The sequence below is a fragment of the Odocoileus virginianus genome, chromosome 3, assembly GCF_023699985.2.
Source record: "Odocoileus virginianus isolate 20LAN1187 ecotype Illinois chromosome 3, Ovbor_1.2, whole genome shotgun sequence".
NCBI classification, from domain to species: Eukaryota; Metazoa; Chordata; class Mammalia; order Artiodactyla; family Cervidae; genus Odocoileus; species Odocoileus virginianus.
The window spans coordinates 37,934,270-37,950,256 of record NC_069676.1 but is presented as its reverse complement, the minus strand read 5'-3'; the positions used below and the strand labels follow the sequence as shown (position 1 = coordinate 37,950,256).

At 33.8% G+C, this 15,987-nt stretch overlaps 1 protein-coding gene across 1 annotated transcript; it reads left to right on the top strand.

The window, feature by feature from the left end:
• Window positions 1-11,266: 11,266 nt before the first annotated feature.
• On the top strand, window positions 11,267-12,215 carry LOC139032244 (olfactory receptor 14A16-like). Its single transcript, XM_070459016.1, is given in 2 exon segments — window positions 11,267-11,365; window positions 11,367-12,215. Coding segments are annotated over 2 exon segments (948 nt in total).
• Window positions 12,216-15,987: the final 3,772 nt, after the last annotated feature.

Genomic DNA, 15,987 nt, shown 5'->3' with positions numbered 1-15,987 from the left:
GAGATCAACTAAAACAAGCAATTTAGAATTGATTTCCAAACCACATTTGCAAATGGTAAGTATTTAAAATTATGTAAGTGGTACCACCTAATATGGACTTATCTGTACTTTTCATTTTGGTTTGAATTCTGCTGAAATAGATATTCTGTAATTACTATGTTCAAGAAGACCTCAGTGCAATGTCATAATAATAAAGAGACAAATAACATAAATTTCCTGCCCATGAGACATTTACAATGGGAAAATTGGCTAATTTAGTCGCATATAATGGTTAGGTTGATTTTTAAAATAATTTATATCTTAATAGTAACCATGGGCCAGAATTTGTTCCTGTTAAATAACTCAGTGTTACTTCATTTAGTAGATGGATCATTATAGATGTACCGTCTTTTACTTCAAATTCATTAAATATTTATTAAACACATATAATAAGCCAGGTACTATTCATAAGCATGGATGTTGATTTAAGTATGCATATAAATATAACTGGAGAATTTCATTAGAAAAATATCAGGAAAATATTAGATAGCTAAAATTTTTTCAGATAATATTACAGAATTTCTAATGATCACAGAGGTAGAAATTTTGATAAGTAGAGGGGAAAAAAGGAGAAATCTAGAACTAGAGAGTACAAGAAATGAATATCTAATATGGTGAAACAAGTATTAACTTTCTAATATGCTTATAAAATATTTAAACAGTCAATATTTAAGCAAACTAATTTAATTAAGCCAAAGAAAGAGAGGGGGGGAAAAGGAAGAAAAAGTCTTAGAAAAAACAATGCCATTATCAAGTCCACATTACATGTTAATGAAAAGCTTTACAAGTTTTATTTCAAAATAGTTTAATAACAAAAAGGATTACAGGAGTGCTGGAAGAATTCTATCAAAGCTTTATAGGATAAGTGTTCTTTACCTGGGGACTTCCCTGGTGGCTCAGATGGTAAAGAATCTTCCTGCAATTCAGGAGACCCCGGTTCAATTCCTGGGTTGGGAAGATCCCCTGGAGAAGAGAATGGATACTCACTCCAATATTTTTGCCTGGAGAGTTCCAAGGACAGAGGAGCCTGACAGGCTACAGTCCATGGGATCACAAAGAGTCGGACACAAGTAAGAGATTAACACTTTCACTTCACTTTCTTTACCAGATTGCCTTTGAAAATTTTGCTATTTAGAGTGTGGTCAGTGGCATAGAAGCATCAGAGTAATCTGGGACTTTGTAGAAAGCCAAATCCAACCTCAGTCCCTTGAATGAGACTATGCACTGAAACAAGATTCCCCAGTTGACTGATTTGCAAATGAAATCACTAGAAGAGCTATTTTAAGCAGTCAAGTTTTTAAAAAAATCTTAAAAAAAAAAAATCTATTCAAAATTTTCTCACACATGACAATGCTTGTTTTCTTTTTCCTTTATTAATTTTAAATTTTGATATGTCATTTTCTGGTACATAATTAAAACAAGCTGTTTGCATGAATTCCCAATGAGTTTTTATTTTTAATGCAATACATATCCATGGAAACTATTGTCAAAATTACCTGTACATGTAAATGAAAAATGTATGCTATCCATCAGCATTTTTAACCCTTCCTTTTCCAACAGAATATCAAAAGCGTATACAGTTATAACAATAACAGGGAAATATTCTATTTTTGTTATTCAATCACTCAGTCAAGTCCGACTCTTCCATGGATTGCAGCACACAAGGCTTCCCTGTCCTTCACTATCTCCCAGAGTTTGCTCAGATTCATGTCCATTGAGTCGGTGATGCTATCTAACTGTTACAAGGAGGAAGTCAATTCTGACTGCATGTTGGAAACTGTTTTTTCGACTTCCTTTTATTATTATAATCGTACTCAGTGGCTTGCCTGGAGACCCTGGCCCTTTGCTTGACTGTAAACTAAAGTGCCTTTGTTCAGTTCATGGAGAGATAGGTTGCCCCTGCCCACCTGTGAATAGAAGAGACTATCACACCCCTTCTGAAGGCTGGACATTCCCTTGGAGATGTTTTGAAAGACTGAAGACCCTTTCACTTTACTTTCCCACAGCATCTCCCTCTCTGTTCTGCGTTTTGGCTTTAGTTCCTCATTGCTTCTTTCTCCCTGGTCTATAAAATAACCTGGCATCCAGACCCCAATAAGATGGTTATTTTGAGGTGCTAGTCTGCCATCTAACCGGTCTGCTGGCTCCTTGATTAAAGTCTCTTCCTTGCCTCAACACCTTGTCTCTCGGATTCATTGGCTTCTCGTGAGGCAAGCAGAGTGAACTTGGACTTGGTGCATAAACATCTCATCCTCTGTCATCATCTTCTCCTTTTGCCTTCAATCTTTCCCAGCATCAGGGTCTTTCCCAATGAGACAGCTCTTCACACCAGGTGACCAAAGTATCAGAGCTTCAGCTTCAGCATCAGTTCATCTAATGAATATTCAGGGCTGATTTCCTTTAAGATTAACTAGTTTGATCTACTTGCAGTCCAAGGGACTCTAATTTTCACAATAACAGGGAAACATTTTGTATCTTCACACAGGTATTTCTGTATGCCATTCTTCAGGGTAAGAAAAAGGATATTTTAAACTTTGAGGTTCTGTGGTTAAGCCTATGTATTAAACTAGCAGGACAGATTCATGGGGTAGAAGCAGATACACTGTTTTAATTTTTTACCAGCACATCGGTATCTTTTAAAGAAAAGAAACATAAAACAAAACAAATAATGTTGCTCATTATGCAATTTTAGAAGGGTTAAATCATTAGCTACTGAAGTTGCTGATGACATTGCACAATAAGAGGAATTTAGAACGAAAATAAAGATGAGTCATTTCATGTTTTGACATAGCATGCTCCTTAGTTAGATGTATATCTCAGGAAGTGTTTTAATAAACCCACCTTTTTGCATTGTCCCACACACAGAAAAACACTGAAATAACTTACTGAGATATCTGTTATTTGTGTGTCACAGTAATCTCTTACCAAGATGTATACTTGGAGGCATGTATTTCCTAGCAAAAAGTTTTATATACTGGCTTATCCCCTACCTCTTCCTAAAGCTAGTGAGAGGCTATGCCCCAGGCTAAAGGCCTAAAAATTGAATTTACAACCATTATATTAGTCATTTTTCTTTAAGAAAACAGAAACCAGAAGTCATTAAACCCAGAAGTTTATGTAATTTTTTTTTAATCAAATAATGGTAAGTTTTGTGGATGTGACAAGACGAAGATTCCTGGGCTAGGAGCATGAAGTCATGGGAGTGTGACTAAGAAATTCATGGAGAAACTAAAGAACAATAAAATGTATTTTACTAGATTTGTTTTACAGGTTCATTTTGTTGTCAAAGCCCAGCTTTCAGTGATAAGAATGCTATTCTTTTCCTGCATCAGAGTGGGCAGCTTCCAAAAGGAAATGTTATGTCTTGATTATAGGTAGAAAGGAAAAACCATAAAGCCCTTTCTGAATCTGCTATTTCTCAAGTGCTTTCAGCTCAAAACAGTCATTATGCCAAAGCAGCATTTTTGGTGTGGCATTCTCTTACATCCTCACAAATGGACAAAGACTTTTTCTTATTCTGTTACTGGTAGTGATCTTCCGACCAGTTCTTTGACAGAAAATATATCGAAGTCTTCAAACTTTTGTCACACTGCTTATCCCAAAACTGACTATTTTATTTATTTTTCTTTGTTTTTATCAAGGTCAAGCCAGGAACTGTGGGTGATTTTGAGTCATTCCAAAAGGAAAAAGTCTGTTATCTACTCCAACTACAATTAAAGATACACAGATAAGTTTGCCTGTCTCATTTATTCATCTTCATCTTGTTTTTATATTTTTGTCACATTTTGACCTTACTTTCCAAAACTGGAAAAGGGCAAACTTTGTATGTGATAAGTACCACATTTCTTTTTGGCAGGGTACATTAAAACTTATTATCATATATTTTAGAATTTTTCCTGCTGGTGATCTTTATAAAGCAGTATAAACATAAAACAAAATGCAAACCCACAAGAAAAAGTTAAAATGAAAGTAAAATAGTATTTATTTAGATTATAAAACTAGAAAGGTATTTGATAAAATTTCACAAGATGCAAAGGAATTAAATATTTTATAGAGAGAATAGTGTTTATTTATAGTTTGTTCTCTAACACTTATCAATACATGTAGTTCTGTGAATTAAAATGACAATGTATATAAAGGTAATTTTTATAAGTATTTAAGCAACTTCCTCATTTAGGAAATTGTTTATAAATATTTTTTCTGGTTGTACTTTTCTCTATGTTATGAATATACTGAAATAAATATTGCAATTTATATTTTGAATATTAAATCTGTATTTGTGTATTCCTTCCAAATACTATTGTACTGAATTCTGTGTAAAATATCTATCTGATCTATCTGCTCACTGACTGTTTCCTTATGAAAGAGGTTTGAATTCTGAAATTAAATACAGAAAACTGAAGTCTACTTCATTCCATTATTTTCATGGGAAAAAACCCACAACTATATCAAGTAATGGTTCCTTGTTATTTAAGGTGGAAAGTCTGGCACATTTGGATTTTCACTGCCATCCCCTAATCCATCACTATTCATAGCCAATCCATCAAAATTCTCATTTTTTCTACCAAATTCTTTTCAAATATATCAATATATTTTCATTTCCTTAGACAATATCAGAATTTGAGCTACATATTGTGCATATTTAGATACCAGTGTTATTCCCCACAAGGATCTGACCCTTCCCCTCAAGACAACATCCAATGATACCCACATGACACAATCAGAATGGACATTTGACAGTGTTAATAAGAACATGTTTCTTTTGTTTCTAAAACAGGTAAGAGTATTTTTCTGTTTTAAGAACATAAAGACTACTCATCCTGATCTAGAAATATTGCATGGTCCAGTTCTGTCTTATTTTCTTGTTCCTTCTTTTGTCAAAGTTGAAGCATTACTAGATTGTCTTATCACCATACACTCAACATGAATTTCCCCCTACTTGTCATGAAGGATGTTACTCACTCCACGGGGCTCTCCCTTCAGCAATCAGAGTATGCTGCTTTTCTTTTAAGATCTCCCCTAAGACATCACCCTCCTATGGCAGAGGCCCTCCCTGAACTCACTGAAAAAACTCAAGGTTCTGTAACTCAAGTTCTTCCAATCATCAGGCACCTTTTACTCAAACTTTGCTGAGTTACAATTTTACATACTCCATATGATTATAAGGTCATGGCATTTAATTCATGCTATTTTATTTTACATCTAAGAATGAATTATGTCACATGTCTAAAAATTCAAAGCTATAAAAGAAAGTAAATATTTAGAAATTGCAATGCTTCAATTTTATCATCTACCTATATTTTCCTTTGCTTGTATAGGTAAACAATAAAGTGATTTTTTGTACATAAATGCAGTGCTTACTTAGAAAAATCTGGATATTCTTTGTGGCTGGGTGTGGGCAGAAGACATACAAAATAAATAGAAATTTAGAATATTTTCTGTACAAAAATAGAGTATAATATATACAGTGTACTGTTGATTGTTTTAACTTTGCAATTAAGTATCCTGAAGGATGTTTGATGCCAGGATTCAGAGGACTTTTTGTTATTATATGTTCATAGGAGATTTTATATTTTAAAATTCCCTTAGTATTGGACACTCTTTCTAGCCCTCCTACATTGTAGTGTGTTTCCCTAATCTACAATTAAGTGGATATTCCTTTTTAAAGATTGAATAATCTATTTAGGAAATTCAGGATCTTAAGGTAGTTTCTGGTTCCCCCAAATTTGGCCCATATTTTGTAGAATTAAAAGTTATCCAACCTACTCTACTGTTCTTCATCATGCACTTAAGAGAGACGCTTGCAAGTAGACAAGCTCCAAACAATATTGTATATTGTAATCAGTTTTCTCATTTAGGAAGAATTAATAACAAAAAAAATAATATGTGTGCCTAGTCACTCAGTCATGTCCAACTCTTAAAACCCCATGGACTGTAGCTTGCCAGACTCCTCTGTCCATGGGATTCTGGAGTGGGTTGCCATTTCCTTCTTTAGGGGATCTTCTTGACTAAGGTATCAAGCCAGCATATACTGTGTTTTCTGTGTCTCCTGAATTGGCAGGCAGATTCTTTTAACACTGAGCCACCTGAGAAGCCCCTACCACCCTTACTAAAGAGGAAATATTTATAAGGTGGCTAAATAAAATAAAATTAAATTAAATTAAATTTCCCATAAAGGATATGTCACCTGAAAAATGACACTTCTTAAGAGCTATTATATATTAAATAAAATTTTAAGAAATATTTAAAACATTAATAATAGAAGTATCTCTAATATGAATATCACAACCATTAGGGTAAAATAATCACTGTATCATTTACTTATTGAATGCTTTATTTTCTGTATCATCTTTTAAACTTACATTATTGCCACAGAAACACAATATGTAAGCTCTCACATCCATACCTGACTACTGGAAAAACCATAGCTTTGAATAGGCAGACTATTGTTAGCAAAGTAATGTGTCTGCTTTTTAATATGCTGTCTGGGTTGGTCATAACTTTTCTTCCAAGGAGCAAGTGTCTTTTAATTTCATGGCTGCAGTCACCATCTGCAGTGATTTTGCAGCCCCAAAAATCAAATCTGTCACTGTTTCCATTGCTTCCCCATCTATTTGCCATGAAGTGATGGGACCAGATGCCATGATCTTAGTTTTCTGAATGTTGAGCTTTAAGCCAACTTTTTCACTGTCCTCTTTCACTTTCATCAAGAGACTCTTTAGCTCTTCTTCACTCCCTGCCATATGGGTGGTGTCATCTGCATATCTGAGATTATTGATACTTCTCCCGGCAATCTTTTTTCAAGCTTGTGCTTCATCCAGCTCAGCATTTCTCATGAACTACTCTGCATATAAGTTGATGCTTTAGTATTTTATTAAATATAATCTCTACATTCAAAAAATTTCCATTACTTAACCTAATATAGCTGAACTCCAATGCTTCAAATTTCTAAAAATCTGGAGATAGTATTTGTAGGAAGACATACCATAAAATATAACTTTCTTTAAAAATCTTACCCAGAAGATTTTATCCCACTTATCTCTACTTCATAAATTTATAAAAATATCATGATACCAAGTTAATTTTCTTGTTGGGAAATTTTAGCACAGATAACATGTGCTTATTAACTTTCAGTTAACCTAGATACAAGAAAAGTATGTTATAAAGTTGATGACTAGTTGATGTTAATTAAACCATCAATTTAAATTTATTTTTATTCATTAAAGTTTAGTCCTAGATCCTCCTTAAAAAATTGGGCTAGTTGAAGTTATTTTAGAAATATTTTATTTGTATGTGCTTACTTTTAAGTCATTTACAATTAATTTTGATAACACCATCTGAAAGTAGGAATATATATTATAGTTATAATGTACACACAGATGTGTATTCATCCTAATGGACACAGAGATCTCTGTTTCTGCCTGAGTTTAAAAAGGCCTCTTTTCCCTTCTTGCTTTCTGTTTTAGGTCTCATTAATTGAACCAGGGTTGCATTTTCAGGTGATGTAGACTGTGTTTGCATTTCAAAGATATGATGGAAGTTAAAATGTCAGATTTTTCCCAGGAGTTTTTTTGTTCTCTCAAAGTCATAATTTTGAAAAAAAAAGATGTTTTATTAAACCACCTTTCTCTACAGTTTTGGAATGTCAAAAGAGTTTCATCCTGTCCATTTAAGAGTTAGGATACGTGATTGCACGTATTGGCTTCACAGCAAAGCCTGTCAAACATTTAGAGAAGAGCTAATACCTATCCTTCTCAAAGAACTGCAAATGGCTTCAGAGGAAAGGACAATCCCAAACTCATTCTACGAGGCCACTGTCACCCCTATTCCAAAACTTCATTTTAAATGTACATAAAGCCAGTTGGGTTTAAGTGAGTGACTACCCATCTGGGAACTGTTCAGCCTTTGAGGTGAAGTTTCTCTTTATCAATTTGGTAGCCTGATTCAGATATGACCAGATCAGATATGAATTTTCTCAGTGCAGTGTGATATATAGAATATATGCTGCTTGTAAGTTTAGCTCCCCAAGGAGTTACCCTTGGATCTGTTTGACTCTCGCATAAGTCTCAGTTTCTGGCTCCAGCATAAACTGCTATGGGTGCTTGGGCCACTAGTTTATCAGTATTATTGTACCCCACCCCAGTGAGCAGAATTTACTTAATGATTGTAGTGGGATCTCGCAGGACTGATGCACCAACATTTCTACTAGGTTCATAGTTATCTGACAACACCTTATGGCCAAAATGAGCAAGTGCCCTTTTTTGTCAGAGATGGGTAGGCTTGGTCTCTCATTTTACTAGCAAAGGGTTTGTTCAGATCATATATACATAATCTTTTCAATTTAAACCAAAATTTTAAAAGGTGAGCTAAGCCAGTTCACTCCAAAGCTCTCCCTAGATCTCTACTTTGAAATATAGCAGTACAATATATCTTAGGCATCCAACTAACAAGTAAAACAGTTCAAGTAAAATCCAGGTGTCATCTAAAGCAGTGATGTCCGGATAGCAGGTGAAATCACCAAAGCACCTAAGGAATACCAGTAAGTGGGTGGGGCCCAAAGGGCCATGCTAGTACCAAGCACTGGTTCAGGGTAGACTCCAAGTATCCTCTGGTGAGTATTCTGATATTCTGCTGACTGTACAAAAAAAAAAAAGTCAAAAAATTCAGTTAATAATCAAGTTAAGAAGGAAAAAGGAAATTTATTCCAGTCAGCTAAGGATTATAACCCAGCAGAGAAACTCTCAGATAGTTCTGAGAAGCATCCCATCCATCAGAAGTTGAAGACACAGTCACATAGATTTTTGAGACAAAGGATCATATAAAAGGACATACGGATATTTCACATAAAGTTCACCAGGAACAAATAGTGCAGCTAAGCACATCCAAGGACTTCCCCAGTGGCTCAACAGTAAAGAATCTGCCTGAAATGCAAGAGCTGCAGGAGACGCAGGTTCAATCCCTGGGTTGGAAAGATCCCCTGGAGGAAGGCATGGCAACTCACTCCAGTATTCTTGCCTGGAGAATCCCATGGACAGAGGAGCCAGCTGGGCCACAGTCCATAGGGTTGCAAAGAATTGGACACAACTGAAGTGACTTAGCACACACGCACACAAGCACATACTAAGTGAGCAGCAAGTCAGAAAAAACCCTGGCAAAGCTGAGGAAGAGCACTATCCTTATAAGTAATTACCTTGCTAGTGTCAGAAAAAAAGGGGGAAAACTGATGTCTAAGGATGACCAAGATACTCCCCTCTTTGAGGAGCTCAGGTTAATGTATAGTGCAGATACAGATTGCACATTAGGGAGAAAATTTTATGTTTAATTTTTCTTCTCCTGGCTTAAGTACAAATTTTATTTCATCAGTTTGAGAAACAGAATGTCAAGTAGCACTAATGGAAGAAAAAATAAATCTATATTTAAAATGGAGAAGAAGAGACTAAAAAAAAGTTGAAAGAAATAAAGAAAAACTAAAAGGAAAACAAGAATGAAGGAGGAATTTAAGAGAGAAAAAGAAAAAAATTGGCATGTCCAGAATCTTTGCAGTATTGTCTCATTGTAATTTATTTCTGACTAAAGAAAGCATTCCTACTGAGGTTCTTTTCTGTACCAGGACTTGTATGAAAATATTCTCATTATCATCTTTAAACATTCTTAATTCCTGAATGACTACTGACCATAATGATTTGACATTCATCTGATGGGTCAACTCTGAAGCTCACTAATAAAAATTTAATAAACAAGATAAAAAATAATGCTCAGAATCAAATTATAAGATTTGTGCAACCTCTTGTTAAGTACAGATACTTTACACTTCTTGGAATAATAGTAGAATGTGTTATTTTGTGTGACTGTCCTGAGAATGTTGTGAAATCATGGTTTATTTGTAAACTCTAAGAGTGAATGTAAACCAATCAGAATTTTCAGCTTAGTTGAACATTGTTATATGAATAAAACCAGAAACAGAGCTACTTAAAATTGGAGGAAAGACTTCCACTCTTGTACCTTCCACAGTCCCTGGGAAGAAATGTGGTAGTTAGGCAAGTTTTACTTTAAATTGTCTATTACATCGCTTGGTATATTACATAAATAACATTTGAATATATAATAGTGTCAAAAAAATGAAAAAACCATGACCAAATGAAAATAAAAAAACATTTTCAGTATTTGAATTCAAATATTCTATTTTACACAGAAATATTTATGTTGTAATACATTAATAAATAGAAAACACAACTTGAATGTATTCATAAAGTTGTTATATTCTTACAACAGAAAACCAGTAATTGTAAGTAAATTACCCTTTTAAGTGGTCCTAAGCCCTAGTGGTCCTAAATCTTAATTTCTAGGTTTAAGGTTGTCTTCTGATCCCTTGGGGAATAAATGCTATCTCTCATTAGAATCCTCGGTCATTTCTCTTAGTTAATTCCTACCACAATTATATAACTGTAACCTCATGTGAAAAGTAAGATCACTAAACTTAAACCAATGGCAGAGGCTGAAGGTAAAGCTTAAAACAGCAGTCATACACAAATTGTACAGCTAATTAAGCACCTTGGTCATGAAGCAGGCAGCTATTCTTGAATAAAAGTGTTTTTTGATAACAGATACCAATGACTATCCTTTCCTTACACATTTAAAGGAACACATGCAAAATGGAAGAGAAAAATGGACCACATCACACCATGGTTATTGGGATATTCTCTTTTTATTCCATGTCTGATTAGCAAGTCTAATGAATGGGAAGAAAAGTCTCTATTAATTTTGATACATTTGAAGGGTATATTATTCAAGTGCTTTTCTTCTTCTGACCTCAGGAAGATGTTGCAATATTGTCATCTGCATCTATGAAAGAAACTTGCATCAGTTGTTGAGAAAACTGCAAAGTGTGTTAGCTGCTTGACAGACAGATATGTTCTAAAGGATTTACATCTGTCTGCTATATACCTGAAACATGAAATATAAAATTCTTCTGTTCTGTAGACAAGTAGACAACAGCAGCATTTCATTTCACTTTCCACCTCTTCTAAGCTCTCCTTAATATCAATCTTATTTCTACCTGTTAATATTATAAGATGGGAAATCTATATGATATATTTTCAGAGTTATTCTGATGAGCTATGCCTCACTAAGGATCAAGCCTTATCAAAAGTTAAGTAAAGATGAATGTTACAATATCTAAATGAACTAATTACTAGTATAATCTTTATTTTTACAAATAAGAATCAGCATGACTGAGAAATTAACCAACGCTACCATCGTAACAGAATTTTTGCTCATGGGATTCACTGATAACCAGGTGCTACAAGGACTCTATGTTCCATTCTTCTTTCCTGATTTACCTGACAGCACTGATGGGGAACCTCCTCATTATTATTCTCACCACCACTGACTGGCGTCTCCAGTCACCCATGTATTTCTTCCTAAAGAATTTGTCCTTGATTGATATCTGCTACATCTCTGTCACTGTGCCCAAATCCATCATAAACACTCTGACCAAAAGCCATTCCATCTCTTTCCTGGGATGTGCCTCACAAATTTTTCTTTTCATTTTTTTGGCTGGCACAGAGTATGCCCTCCTTATAGTGATGTCTTATGACCGCTATGCTGCCATCTGCCATCCTCTGTACTATGAGACAGTCATGAATAGAGGCACCTGTCTGCAGATGGTGACAGCAGCGTGGGCTAGTGGGTGTGTCTATGGATCCATTCATGTTGCAGGTACATTCTCTGTGCATTTCTGTGGGCCCTATATAGTGCATCAGTTCTTCTGTGACATTCCTTCAGTGCTCACACTTGCTTGTTCAGGAGAGCAAATTCTAGAATATGCATTTGTCATTGCTAGCTTTACTTTTGCTTTTGTATGCTTTCTTTTCCTGATTGCCTCTTATGTTTACATTTTTTCAGCTGTCTTGAAGATTCAATCTGCCCAAGGCAGGTTCAAAACTTTTTCTACCTGTGTACCACACCTCACTGTAGTGATATTGTTTCTCTTTTCTGGTATTGCCAATTATTTAGGGACTAATTCTAAGTCTGCATCATCACTGAATCTCTTCATGTCTGTATTATACTCTGTATTACCTCCCAGCCTGAACCCTCTCATCTATAGTCTGAGGAACAAGGATATGAAGGCAGCCTTAGGCAAAATACTGGGTGGTAAATTGTTACTAAATGTATAAGTATCCTGCTGACTTTAAATTGTATGGTACATACATTAAATAAAGTAAGTGAAATCATTTATTGAGAGCTAGATCTTAATAGATACCATATTTGCCATCTCTCCTGCTATAGATACACCAAATGCACATATTCTGCAATCTATATCCGATGAGTTTTATATTTTTTGTGTGAAGTTAAGGACTGTCTAGGAAGCACAATGTGTATTGAATGCATTCCATCATTAATTTCATATCAAAAGATTCTGTTTGAGTTATTCTTATGGTTTCATTTCTTTTGTTAATATCATCACAATTTCTTTACATGATTATATTATTTCTCCAAAATTTACACACCATGTTTTGTTTCCTAGCATTGTATTTTATAATTTTATTCTAGAAGTTATGAAGAAAATGTAATTTTATTTTATCAAAATGCTTTTTCTTCTGTTAGAAACATAGAGTAAAAAAGAATTTTTAAAAACTTCTGTTTAAATATATTCATTAAAAATAGAAAATTATTAAGTAGCAATAATCAAGAATCAGTCACAAAGAAGAATCTAATGGATTGCAATAGCAAATGATGCGTCACTTACTATACATTTCTGATTAAAATGAAACTTTAGCAAAAACAGTTTATTTTTTTTTCCAGCCAACCATGAGAAATTTTGTTTTATTTTATCATCCCTACTTTTGTTTAACTTAAATATTTTTAATTCTCTAAATATCATTTACTATTTTCATAGATGCCTTTTCTTAGGGTATTTATATATATATATATATATATATATATATAATTAATTTATTTATTTTAATTGGAGGATAATTAAAATATTGGGATGATTTTTGCATACATAACACGAATCAGCCACAGGTATACGTGTCCCTCCCATCCTGAACCCTTCTCCCACCTCTCTCCCCACCCTGTCCCTCTGGGTTTTCCCAGAGCATTGACTGTGTGCCCTGCTTCATGCATCAAATTCACAGTGGTCATCTAGTTTGCATATGGTAATACACATGTTTCAGTGCTATTCTCTGAAATGATTCCACCCTCACCTTCTCCCACTGAGTCTGAAAGTCAGTTCTTTATGTCTGTGCCTTTTTTGTTGCTGTGCATGTAGGATCATCGGTATTGCCTTTCTAAATTTCATATATATGCATTAATATACAGTATTTGTCTTTCTCTTTCTGACAAATAGGCTCCAGGTTCATCCACCTCATTAGAACTGACTCAAATGTGTTCCTTTTTTTGGTTGAGTAATATTCCACTGTGTCTCTGTACCACACTTCCTTACCTATTCATCTAGGTTGCTTCCCTGTCCTAGCTATTGTAAATAGTGCTGCAATGAACTTTGGGGTACATTCGTCTCTTTCAATTCTCGGTTTCCTTGGGATCTATGCATAGCAGTGGGATTACTGGGTTGTATGGCAGTTCTATTCCCTAGTTTTTTAAGGAATTCTCCACAGTGGCTGTACCAGTTTTCTCTCCCAACAGTGTAAAACAAAAGGGGAGAACAAATATAAATACTAAACTTAAAACTCAATGTTTATATTTGTGCTCCCCTTTTCTCTCCATCCATTCTTATCTCATTCTCTTACTTCTTTTTTGTTAGCTCTATTTTATCCTTTTCTTCCCATTTTTATAGTCTCTCTTTATGTTTTTAATGCTTTTCTTTCTATTTTAAACTTATTAGAAAGAGCTGAATTTTGCTTACCTTAGTCAACTGAACTGAGATATGAAAAAGGGCTTGTATTTCATGTTGTATATACATCTTCCCCCAAACTCAGCACCCATTTAATAGTTTACATTCTTTTAAATTTCTGTTTTTGTTTATGCCAAATAGATTTCTCCTTTTTAAAAATAGTTTTCTCTTTTAACAAATTAAGTATATTGATGAGTATACACTGTGAAATAAAATATATTTTTTATTGAGAGTAGATGTTTAAGAAAATCAACATTATGTTTGCAATACTGTATTATAAAAATTTATGCACAAAATGTAATAATAGATGGTGGCCTTTTCAAAGATAAGAGCATTATCTTTCTTTCTGCTTCTGCCACTGCTGTCCAATAGTCCATCATACAAAATGCATATGTAATTCCAAATTTTCTTCCAGCCTCTTAGAAAAAATAAACAAGTAAATTTAGCATTTCAAATTAATTTTTAAACAACTATAAGTTGAATATTATCATTCCAGTGTAGAATGCATGCAAAAATATATAGTAAATATTATCTGTATTTCATATTTAGCCTTTAAAATTCTGTGTGTATTTACATTTATAGTACATGTCAATTCAGTATCAAGTGCTTTGTAGCCTCATGTGTGTTGTGCCGGCTGTATTAGGAAGCACAGTTCTAGACCACAGGATAGATCTCAGTTACAATTCCATAAATACTTATTTTGTTGTAACTTACTTGATTATGTAGAAATAATGCCAATTATTTTTATTAGAATGTAACTTATAATGTCATGTATAGGAAGTGAGTTATGCATATTTAAATGTTGACTCATGCTTTAAAATGCATATTATTCTGAGCTATGTTGAAACATAAACTGAAAGTCTTTCAATGTTGTCAGTAATAATTTTCTGATGTATGACAGATTTCTCCAGATTTTCCTCTCCAGAGCTATTCTAAATTTAAAACCTAGACTGATGTTTCATATGATGGTGTCATAATGCTCTATGTATCTATCCAGTAAGGGATTGTCTTTATATATAATAGTATTTTCAAAAATATTAATATTTATATAAATCATAAAGCTTTGCTCATAACTAGCTGTAAAAAGTTTGCTTAAAATAATCAAAAGTGTTTGTGAATATATGTGCATATATGTGTGTTGGATATAAGAGTCATACACAGAAATATGTTACATTTCTTTAACAATAAAGTATCAGAGAGAGAATTTGTTTTTTAAAAGTCCCATTTAAAATTGGCTCATAAAAAGCAAAAACAAACTAGGAATAAACCTAGTAAGGAAGGTGAAAGATATACACTGAAACTATAAAACATTGTTAAAGAAAATAAAAAATAATTCAAAGAAGCCAAAAGATATCCCACGCTCTTGGATTAGAATAAGTCTTGTTAAAATGGCCATACTACCCATAGCAATCAACAGATTTAATATGATCTCTATCAAGTGTCCCTGTTTATCCCCCTTGTGAAATAACAATTTGACAATTAGTTTACAACTATGTGTTCAAATGGAGATAGAGAGCCATCATGAGGAGAAATAACCTGGCTTGAATCAAGTGGTATCAGTTTACACGTTTGAGTAACATAAACGCAAAAAAAAAAAAGAAGAAAAAAAAAAAACAAGCATAGTTAATTTCATGATATGCTCTTTATCCTAAGAAATAAGTGATAAAAATTCAGAGTCATAATGCCAATTGACTTGACAAGGTGTCGTGCTCTGAAGGGTTCTAATATGAGCAAACTTGCCAGACATACTTTTACTGATTTATTCACTATTTATTTCATGTTTATAAGAACATTAATCTTAAAATAACAATTTGAGTTATTGTAGTTTATAGATTCTCATAGCTACACAGTTTCATTTTGTATCTTGAAATCTGTGTTAGTCTGGCAATCTATTTCTTGTCGGCCTCCAGAAAAACTTTCTCATCTTTGTCAATAGCTTCAGTGATACAATAGGCTATCTTCTCCAGGGAATAGAACATAGTGCCATTCAGCTACACATCTTCCTCAGATCCACATGGGTAATTTTAATCTAACTAGAGAGAGATATAGCATAACATGAAGAGGCAAATAAGAAAATATACCTTCATGATCTC